The 10,488-nt window shown below is 28.1% G+C and overlaps 2 protein-coding genes across 3 annotated transcripts; both read left to right on the plus strand.

Annotated features, from left to right (window-relative positions):
• The first annotated feature begins 147 nt into the window (after window positions 1-147).
• On the plus strand, window positions 148-2,864 carry LOC141529419 (speckle-type POZ protein-like). Its single transcript, XM_074245925.1, is given in 4 exon segments — window positions 148-284; window positions 1,276-1,514; window positions 1,796-2,526; window positions 2,529-2,864. Coding segments are annotated over 2 exon segments (1,029 nt in total). The 5' UTR covers window positions 148-284; window positions 1,276-1,514; window positions 1,796-1,818; the 3' UTR covers window positions 2,850-2,864.
• Window positions 2,865-4,455: 1,591 nt separating this feature from the next.
• LOC141529350 (arrestin domain-containing protein 2-like) lies at window positions 4,456-10,488 on the plus strand. Of its 2 annotated transcripts, none has more exons than XM_074245853.1 (7): window positions 4,456-5,063; window positions 6,385-6,522; window positions 6,602-6,816; window positions 8,109-8,300; window positions 8,368-8,576; window positions 9,371-9,882; window positions 9,956-10,488. In XM_074245853.1, the coding sequence occupies exons 1-7, from the start codon at window positions 4,943-4,945 to the stop codon at window positions 10,000-10,002; spliced, it is 1,434 nt and encodes a 477-aa protein (XP_074101954.1). In that variant the 5' UTR covers window positions 4,456-4,942; the 3' UTR covers window positions 10,003-10,488. The 2 variants fall into 2 exon arrangements, with proteins under 2 accessions (XP_074101954.1, XP_074101955.1); XM_074245854.1 differs by lacking the exon at window positions 4,456-5,063 and adding an exon at window positions 5,503-5,521 and having other exon boundaries at window positions 9,956-10,485.

Here is a 10,488-nt window from a genome sequence, read left to right on the forward strand (position 1 = left end):
GCATTCCAGAAATTTTTCCATTTATGAAGAATGTCAAACTTACCGGATGTCTGTTTTACTACAAGTTTCTTTATTATCTACTGTTCTTTCCTGTATTAATTTTCGGATAGTGTCCCATCATTGCGATAGGAGTTTTATATGGAGAGATTTGAAAATTAGGCTTGAAACTTTTAGAGTGTATTCAATTTTGAGGTTATGAACAACAATAACAACAACAACACAGGGTGATCGATATTTAAAATTATGGAAATTAATCATAAAATATTTTTTTAAAAATTATAATGGTATGTTGTAATTTTTTTTATTTATTTCTCGTATTTTATTACTTTTTAATATGATAAATTGATAGATTATTATTATTATTATTTTCAAATTTTAAAGTGAGTAAAGAACAGAAATTTACGATACTGAAATCAGCAGACCTTTAAAAATTTTTGAGAGATATAAATCAATGAATAGAATGCTACTGCATCTTAGGTCGCAACGTTATGACACTGAAGTTAGCAGACGTCTAAAAATTTTTGATTTTTTTTTTTTTTTAATTAAATTACAACTAAAAAGACATTTTTAAAAAATTGCACTTAAAGTTTTTCAAGTTTTTTACATGTGCATTTTTTTTAATGTTTAATTGAAATTTTTTCAACAAAAAATTTCTAAAAATTTTCAAATGTCGGCTAACTTGATTTTCATGCAACGTTTCGTTGTATTTTCTCAGCTTCTTCAGGCTCTCTAAATTCGCTTAGCATTCATGTCAGACCAACTAATGCCTCGCATATCGACATATGTATATTTAAAATCATGATATCGTTACTCGTTACGATATACAAAAACTTTAAATAAAAAGACTCACACCAAATTAACAATAAATATAATACACCAAGTCAATAATTTTCTGACTTACTGAATAACATTCAATTGTTGTCATGACGTAAACAAGTCAACCGAATTTAGAGAGCCTGAAGAAGCTGAGAAAATACAGCGAAACGTTACGACCTAAGATGCAGTAGCATTTTATTTATTGATCTATATCCCTCTGAAATCTTTACATCTTATGTTTATGTTGAATCTTAACAGTCATATTTAAAAATTTTTTTTTTTTATTCGCACTTATAATTATTTAACATTTCTACATATGGAATTTTTTGGCTAAATTTTTTTTCATTATAATGTAATTATTATAAAAATCTAAAAAATTGTTAGATTTATGATAAATTCAGTATCATGATATCTAGTCAACTATTGATAAAATTGAAAAAAAATGTTTATATTTTTTAGTCAAACCGAGATACCATGGCATGTAATTTTCAACATCTGAATCTTTACATATTGACAATTGTCGCTCATTAAGAAAGAATTATAAGCATTTGAATTTAATTTTTTTTCTTAACTAATTCATTGTCCAGTCGCAAGCATAAAAAGTCAAACTGCTAGGTGGTATCATCATTTTATTAATGATAAAACCAACAAAATAACAAATTACGATCGACACATCATTAAAAGTTGAAACCGAAAGGGTTAGTATTGTATTAATTAATATTTGAACATATTAAATACTATGAGGCTGAAGTTATCAGACACGACAATTTTTTAATTTGTCTTGAAAAATTATTTATAAAAATGTCATTTATAATTTTTCAGAGCTTCTAAAGATGAAATTTTTAAATAAAATTTTCTTGATTTTTGTTTGTTAAAAAAATTCTAAAAATTATCAGATGTCTCTCAACTTCAGTGTCATTAAATACTGTGATTCAATATCAATTGGTATTAAAATAAGTTTTTATATATTTAATTACAGTTTAACGGATTTCTTCAATCAAAATGATGAAAAGTTTTTCTAGAGTTAACAAATTCAACATAGTTTATGAGTGGGAAATTAATGAAATGACATCATTAATTAAATCTGCGAGATTCAACGACGAAATTACCTATCTTGAGTCACCTAAATCCTCGACAGGCTCCTCAGAAGTTGAAGACTCGTGGTTTTTAAAACTACGTTTAAATAATTCAAAGTCAGAAAATAAAAGATATGTGTCAGTATTCTTAGCAACAAATAATAAAGATAAAGAAATACGGGTAACATATTTTCTTTCCATATTGACTGATAAAAAAGAAAGAAAAAATATTTATGATGCCGATAAAATTTTGGGAAGTGATCCTGATTGGGGATATAGCGCATTTATTGAAGAAAAAGAATTGTTGGATAATAAAAATCAATATTTACCGGGCAACACTTTGACATTGTGCCTTGATCTCACCGTATATAGCGAGTATAAAAGTTTTTCTACTGATGTCCTTCCAAGGACAAAATCTTCAATGATTCAAGACTACAAGACACTTTATTCTAATAAAATTGGAAGTGATGTCTCTTTAATCGTCCAAAATGAAAAATTCAATGCTCATAAAGGCATTTTAATAGCAAGAAGCCCAGTACTAGCGGCAATGTTTGTCCACGAAACGATTGAAAGTAAAAAAAATGAAGTAACTATAACTGATATCAGGCCAGAAATAATTGAAAAAATGCTAGAGTATATATCTACTGTGATGAAATTAGTAATATTGATAGTTATGCAGAACAGTTATTAGAAGCTGCAGACAAATATCAAATTCAAGCATTGAAAGGAATTTGTGAAGAATCAATAATCAAATCTATAAATTTTGAAAATGCTATTCGAATTTTGATTTTGGCTGATCGTCATAATGCTCAACAATTAGTTAAATTTGTTACCGAATTTATAATCACTAATGCAAAAAGGATAATCGAGACTGAAGACTTTAAAACTATGAATAAATCCAATTCGCCTATATTTTCAATGTTATTTGAAAAAATGGCAACTACATACGGCAATTAAAGGTTACATTTTTAATACACTTTTTTTTTTTTAACTTCTGAATATTTTTTAACCACATTTCTTTTTATTCCCTTTCCCTTCCCCTTCACCTTCCCCAAGACCATAATAAAATGTAGAGTATGTCGCATTCCAGATGCCATAAGGGCGTATACCGGAAAGAGGTCCCAGTGAAAAGCCATAAGGGCGTATAAAAACAATTTTTTTTGGGAATTGACGTAGTTTTGTTCGAAATGTAGAGAAATGCTAACAAAATAGTATATTACACACCGAGGGAAGTAAAGTAAGAAATGTCTCAGATCACATGTAATTGTTGGCCGAGGCGAAGCCGAGGTCAACAAACATGTGATCTGAGGCTTTCTTATTTACTTCCCGAGGAGTGTATACTATTTTTTTCCCTGACGAAGGTGTAAAGCGGAAACTTTGTTTAGCGCAGCGGGGCTAAAGTTGACGCTTTACACCCGGAGGGGAAAAAAAGTTCATCCGCCCTTATGGCTTCCGGGACTCACCTGGGATGCTATAAGGGCGTATAATAAAAATTCTTTTATTTTTTTCAAGTCCAAAAAAATTTTTAATTCCAAGAAAAATATTTTTTTGCATTTCTGCACGTTTCATATAAAAATACGTCGGTTCCTAAAAAAAATTTTTTTTATTGTAGAAGTTGCGAGTATTTCAAGAATATTTATATAGAAATATACAACTTTGATACGTGTTAAGATAAAGAGCTAAAAATTAACATAGATATTTCTTTTTGCATCTATAATAGTATTTTAAAAAATCGAAGTGGGTCACCGATAAAACGTCGCTAAATTAACATGAAATGACCTAAATACAGTCGAACTTCATTATGAGATTGATTCGGAAATGTAAAATAGCTATATTAATAACTTTTCTTAAACTTTTATGAGAAATCAACTGTTACTTAGTAGAAAGCTAATTAAGGGAAGTGTTTTAAACAAATTTTAATAAAAATTAAAAATAAAAGTTCCATAGAGTAGTCTTACAATGAGATCCAACTGTATTTTAAAAAATATTCTAAAATATATTGTCTAAAGAAATTACATTAAATACAATAATATAATTATTTTTTTACTACTGTATTAAATTCAGTTAATTAAATTCAGATTAATTTTGAGTTTATCTATCACTAGTATCTAGAGAATAGAAATAATGTAAAATTATTTTTCAGAGTTTAAAATTGTTTAAACGGAACTTATATTTTTAGTAATTGTTTAATAACACTGAAGTTGACAGATATTAAAAATTGTTTTGCAATTTTATAGCAATTAAATTATTGAAAAAAAAAATTTAATTAAAAAGTTTCATATGTGAAAATTAACAAAAATTACAAGTGAAAATTTTTAGAAGCATTTTTTTATTTTAATTAATTTGTTAAAAAAATTTTTAACTTCAGTATTATATTGTTTAATAAAACTTAGCTTTTTTAATTATACTGAAATAATTAAACATCCAATCATTTTTAGAATTTTTATAACAAATCAATTATGGTAAAAAAAAGCTTTTTCAAAAATTTGCATTAATAATTTTTTTAATTTTTAGCCGCGAAATTTTTTCATTAAAATTTTTTCCTAATAATTTAGTTATGATATACTTCCAAAAAATCAACCGACTTCTGTTAATTTCAGTATCATTTTTTTAATGATGCTCAGAGCGTCAAAAATTTTCAATGAATCACAAAAATTAAAAAAAGAGAATGTATACAAAAGAGTTATTGACATGCTCAAGGCCAAATAATTTTAGATAATCAATTTTTTTCTGTATGTGTTCATTCAGCATAATACCCCGTGCTAAATTATGAAACACACTACTTTCACACATACACTATAGTTTTTATGCTTGCTACATACAAAGAAAAAAAAACGAGTGTGTAAACTAATCGTGCGATGTTATGTCTTCAGAATAAGCAGTAGTAGTATTCATTTGTCCATTTGGCTTTCTCTCTTGTTCTTGACGCGCACATACATTTGTTGATCAGTTGATAAGTTGACCTTATCTCGTTTTGACTGCTCTCTCTCCAACTTAAAAAGTTATGAGTTAGTTTTGTGATTTAATTCTGTCAAACAATACTTAGCAAGATGTCATCAGCATTGAGAACATTTGAAATAAAATTAGATAATCCAACTGCAACCTACGGAGCAGGTGCAATAATAACCGGCCAGGTTGTGATTTATCTCACTAAAACAAAAAAATTACGAGGTAATGTTCATGTATTTTGATATCTATAAACATTGTTGGTTTTACTTATCCCTAATATGTCAGTTTTAATAATGTGCAATAAAATAGTTCTATAAATAATTCGAGGTTATAAGTTTTATCTATTGTTTTATGTATTAATAATGATCAAGTACTGAGTCCAATATTCATTTTTTTTTTTTTTTATTAAATGTACAGATCAATTATGAATATATATACTAGACTTTCTCTTGATTTTGACAGCTAAGAATGATATTTTTCAAGGTAAAACTAAAATTTATTCCTGTCAATAAAAGTAGTGAATTGTTAAAACTATTTTTGAATATTCTGGCGGGAAAATTTTAAATAAAAATAACGAGTGGATAGTAATTATTTACTTATTGTTACTAATAAGTTTTCACTAAATAATTAATTGTTTATACTGTTTCAAGGACTGACACTAATTTTTTTAATCAAATAAGGTCAGTTGAGTACTTAAAAATTTTTCATACCAACCACAGCATGTAAATTGTCTCAACACGTAGTATTATCACGCATAGTATAGATGATGATCAAGATGATTTTTAGATTATTTTATAACTATTTAAAGACTCAATAGAAAAAATCTTAAATTAGGTTTATAAAAATCTTAAAATAGTTTTATAAAAATCTTAAAATAGTCTTAAAAAATCATAAAATCGTCTTAAAAAATCTCAGAATAGTCAAAAAAATTTTTTTTAATTTTTCGTGACTATTTTAAGATGAGCTAACAGCGATAAAGCCCCAGAACATTAAAACAGAGCGTCTTAAAAAAGTCTTAAAATTGTCCGATAATAAGTTTTCAACAATTTCAAATTCAATTTAAAAAAAGAAAAGAAAGTTAGAAAGTCGTAAAATCGTCTAAAAATTAATTTTCATAACAAATTCGAAAACCAAATTTCAAAAATCTGGTCTCGGAATTTTTTTTTTTCTGGCGTCTTAAAAAAGTCTTAGAATAGTCTTGGTTTGTGTCACATTTTAAGATCTTAAACAAACGACAATTTTAAGACGATTTTTTTTACACGGAACTATATGTATATACCAATTTTAAGTAGACTATACAATGAGTAATATGTTAGTAATCAATTATAAAACCATTTTTTTATCTCAAACAATCATAAAAAGTCGAGTAAAATTCTTATAAGATTATTCACGCATGAATTTTTGCTGTTAGAATATATCCGTTGTACTTAAACAGTAGATATCTAAAATTCTTAATTCTTTAGATGAATTTTCAAGGAAGAGAATGTCAGATGTCTGGTGCTTTCATGATTTTTTAATTTTTTTGAGAACAATAATTTTTCAGCCCTGAAACTAAGATTCAAAGGAAGATGTTCAGTTCATTGGAAGAAATCAAATGGCAATGGAAGCAGTTCCAGAATTCTTGACTACAGAGGAGAAGAAGAATATTTTCGTAATGATGTATGTCTTTTTGGAAGTACAGGTAGTATTTTTTTTAATACTTTACAATTTTTAATATTTAAAATACTGATAAATTTAGTTTAAATTAATTTCTTAATCAGGTGGTGACACTATTGAAATGTTGGCTGGACATCACTCCTACCCATTTAGTTACGCTCTTCCCCGAAACATCCCTAGCAGTTTTGAGCATGGAGTCGGTTCTGTTAAGTACTCGATGAAAGCAATAATAGATCGACCATGGAAATTCGATCATGAAACTACTAAGATTTTTACTGTCGAAACACCTTTTGAGTTGAATCCACAATCATATTCTATGGTAATTTAATAATTAATATTATTATCATGCTTATATTATCTAAATTATTAAGAGAATAAGAAAAATTTTTTGTCCAGGATAGTCATATGATAAAATCGATTTTTTAAGTAAAATTTAGTGTCATTGCAAAGGTTTTGATTTGAATTTATGCTTATTCAAGGTTTCATATCATTTTCACCTAGAGTCAATTTATGACGATAAGTATTTAGGTTGCATTCGAAAATGTTCTAATTTAGATACATAATTAAAAAATGACCTTGTATCTTGTGAACTATTGACATTTTTAAAGATATAAGCTCACCCTGACATTACACTCATCAAAATCTTTCTTTTGAGTACCCACATCAATTTTTCATATATTTATATATATGTATATTTGAAAAATATGTCAAAATTCATGTGGGTACTCAAATGAAAGCTCTTGATGAGTGTAACATTGGGATGAACTTATATCGCGTTACTGATGCCATAAGGGCGTATTCCGAAAAAAATACCCTTGAAGAGGCATAAGGCCGTATAAAAAAATTTTTTCCGGAAATCGACGTAGTTATGCCTGAAACGGGCAGAAATACAAAAAAAAATTTTGGTACGCCCTTGTGGCACCCGCGATACCTACTGGGGGCCATAAGGGTGTACAAAAAAAATTTTTTTTCGGGAAACAGCGTATTTTTATTTTAAATGCATAAAAATTATGAAAAAAAAATTTTTTTTTTAAATTTGAAATTAATTTTGATCAAAATTTTTTGGAATTAGAAATTTGTGATAATTTCTTTATTTAATTAAAAAAATTTTTCATTATTTCTATGCATTTGAAGTAAAAATACGTTGTTTCCCAAAAAAAATTTTTTTTTGTACGCCCTTATGGCCCCCCAGTGGTCATCCCGGGTGCCATAAGGGCGTACCAAAAAATTTTTAATTTGAAAAAAAATTTTTTTTGTCATTTCTACGAGTTTTGAGTAAAAACAAGTTGTTTCTCCGAAAAAAAAAATTTTTGGTACGTACATATGGCTCCCGGTAGGTATCCTGCATTTTTTTTTTTGCATTTCTGTCCGTTTTAGGCATAACTACATCGATTCCCGAAAAAAATTTTTTGGTACGCCCTTATGGCATCTGTAACGCGATATCTTTAAAAATGTCCATAGTTATGAAAGTACAGTGAAATTTAACAAAATTCATTATTTAATAAAGCAAAATTTTATTTATATATAGTTCACAAGTCACGGCAATCACATAGTGACTGCAAGGTTACTAGTTATGATTATTCGCTTACATTTTTTAATGAAACTTTTCAGGCTGGTATTCATGATGAGACAAAAGAGAATTATTGTTGCATTTTACCGTGTATTAGCAGAGGTAATATGATTTTTACTTTTGAATTGCCGACCACTGGTTACGCTTGTGGTGAACCTATTCATACGACTGTTCATATTAACAACCGATCGGATTCTGTTGAAGTTGAAGAGATTGAACTGAAACTAGAACAAGTAAATATTATTTATTTATAAAATCGTGATTTTTTGTTTCTTTTACTAATTGAATAATTTATTTAAGAAATTAGAATTTCACGCACGATCCCCAGATAAGAAAACAAAACCTAAAATCTGCGTTGTCCAGCAAAGTAAACGAAGAGGACCTTTTCTTAAAAAAAGTGAAGTACTTGTTGGACTACAAGTACCTACCGTTCCACTTTCAAAGCTTCAATATTGTAGTCTTATAGATATCAGTTATCAAATCCATGTTGAAGTACACGTTTCTGGATTGTAAGTAATCACAATATATATACTTAATTTTTTAAAACAATATCAGGGAATCGAGGTCATATTACATTCGTAGTTGATATTTTGCGTGTCTAAAAGGCTGCATACCAATTCATGTGCTGTTTTTGTTTTGTAAAGTCAATAGGGCACATACTAAATTTTTTTATCACTTATCAATTGATAGACATATTCTACGCATAAAAATCAAATATTCATTTCCCAAAGCTACAAGGGCGTATGAATTTAATTATGCTCCCTATTAGCTGTAGGAATTTGAAAATTTTGTGACCTGAAGCTAAAAGGGCCTTTAGAATTTTTTTCCATTTAGCAATTTACTAAAATGTTTATCGTAAGCCTAAAAAAAAAATGACAAAAAAAATTATAATTTTTTTTTAAATTATTTTATTCTTTATGAATTGAAAAATAGTATGATAGGACAAAAAATTGTATTCATGTTAATTTCATACCCAGAAACTGAGTAATTGCGAAACTAAACAATTGCTCTCGTTTTCTTCCTTTTTATAATAATTTAATTTTGTATACTAGAATGTTTTTTGTATCTAACTTGTCTTGTGAAACTATTTATCAACTTTTATATTAAAAATTAAATTTTTTTATGCACCCTTTTAGCTTTAGGCACTACTTTTCTAAAAGCTAAAAGGACACATGTCTTGAGATACGCTTTTTTAGCTTTAGGATATCAATTCTCTGATAATTTTTCACATTTACAAATATGTTTAGAATAATAATTATATTTACTAATATTTATTTTTATTAATTGGATGAAATCAATGTAGGCACTGTAAAACGGAAAAATTCTATGACATTCTGATTGGAACAAGACCTCCAGCAATGGCTCATCAAGTTCATCACCCGGTTCCTAGTCAATATCCACTACCAATTGCTTCATCATCTGCACCTGTGGATTACCCTTCAGCATATGTTCCTGTATCAACTGCTCCAATTCCACTTATTCCAATGCCTGTTCCAAGTGTACCACAAAGCGAAAAAAATCCACCGTATCCTCAGTTTCCTACGCCAGGTGCGCCCTACCCAACTCACTCTGGTTCAAGTCAATATCCTCCTCCAGGCGCTCCTTATCCAACTCAATTGGGTTCAGGTCGATATCCTCCACCAGGTGCTCCTTATCCAACTCAACCTGGTCCAGATCTATATCCACCAAATAACGCCCCGTATCCTAATGCCCATCCCTTCCAATACCCCTCAGCTCCAGGTTTTCAGCCTCCACGAAATGTTGAATTTGTACCATCTAATCCAACGTCACCGTTTCAATATCTTCCAGAGCAGCGTAAGTTGAAATAACTCTATTTAAAGTTGAAGTATACATAATAAAATAATTGATAATTAATTTATTTTTACAGTTCCACCTTCGTATGACTCGGTCATGTCTAATGACAACAGAAAATAAAAATATTTATATTTTTGCTACAAAATTCCTTATAGAAGAAATTTACTGAATTATATTATCTTAATAATGAGGCTGAAGTTAGCAGACACGACAATTTTTTTTATTTTTCTTGAAAAATGAACTAGGCATAGAAAATTTATTTATAAAAATGTCATTTACAATTTTTCAAAGCTTCTAAAGATGAAATTTTAAAATAAAATTTTCCTGCTATAATTTGTTTGTTAAAACAATTTTAAAAATTATCAGATGTCTCTTAACTTCAGTGTCATTCTTAATAGTACAGTTTGTGACGACACGATTGAAATTATATTTTCAAGACTATTATACGTATTGTAATTTTTAATTTAAAGGACACATTATTTTTATATCTATAAAAATGACCATATATATTGTTTTATTTCTAGGGTTTATATTGGTCTGTAAAACAATGTTTTTTTTAAAGATTTTTATTACCTTATAGCTTAAAGCATTAATGTATTTTTTTAG

The sequence above is a fragment of the Cotesia typhae genome, unplaced genomic scaffold (genome assembly GCF_013202065.1).
Source record: "Cotesia typhae breed Kobodo isofemale line unplaced genomic scaffold, CoteBio_Ctyphae contig_48, whole genome shotgun sequence".
Classification (NCBI taxonomy): Eukaryota; Metazoa; Arthropoda; class Insecta; order Hymenoptera; family Braconidae; genus Cotesia; species Cotesia typhae.

Bases quoted from the DNA above. Each gene is read 5' to 3' on its own strand.
- LOC141529350 (XM_074245853.1), top strand. From the start codon at position 4,943: ATGTCATCAGCATTGAGAACATTTGAAATAAAATTAGATAATCCAACT. The intron at 5,064-6,384 runs GTAATGTTCATG...ATAATTTTTCAG, and splicing joins TAAAACAAAAAAATTACGAG to CCCTGAAACTAAGATTCAAA. The intron at 8,301-8,367 runs GTAAATATTATT...AATTTATTTAAG, and splicing joins TTGAACTGAAACTAGAACAA to AAATTAGAATTTCACGCACG.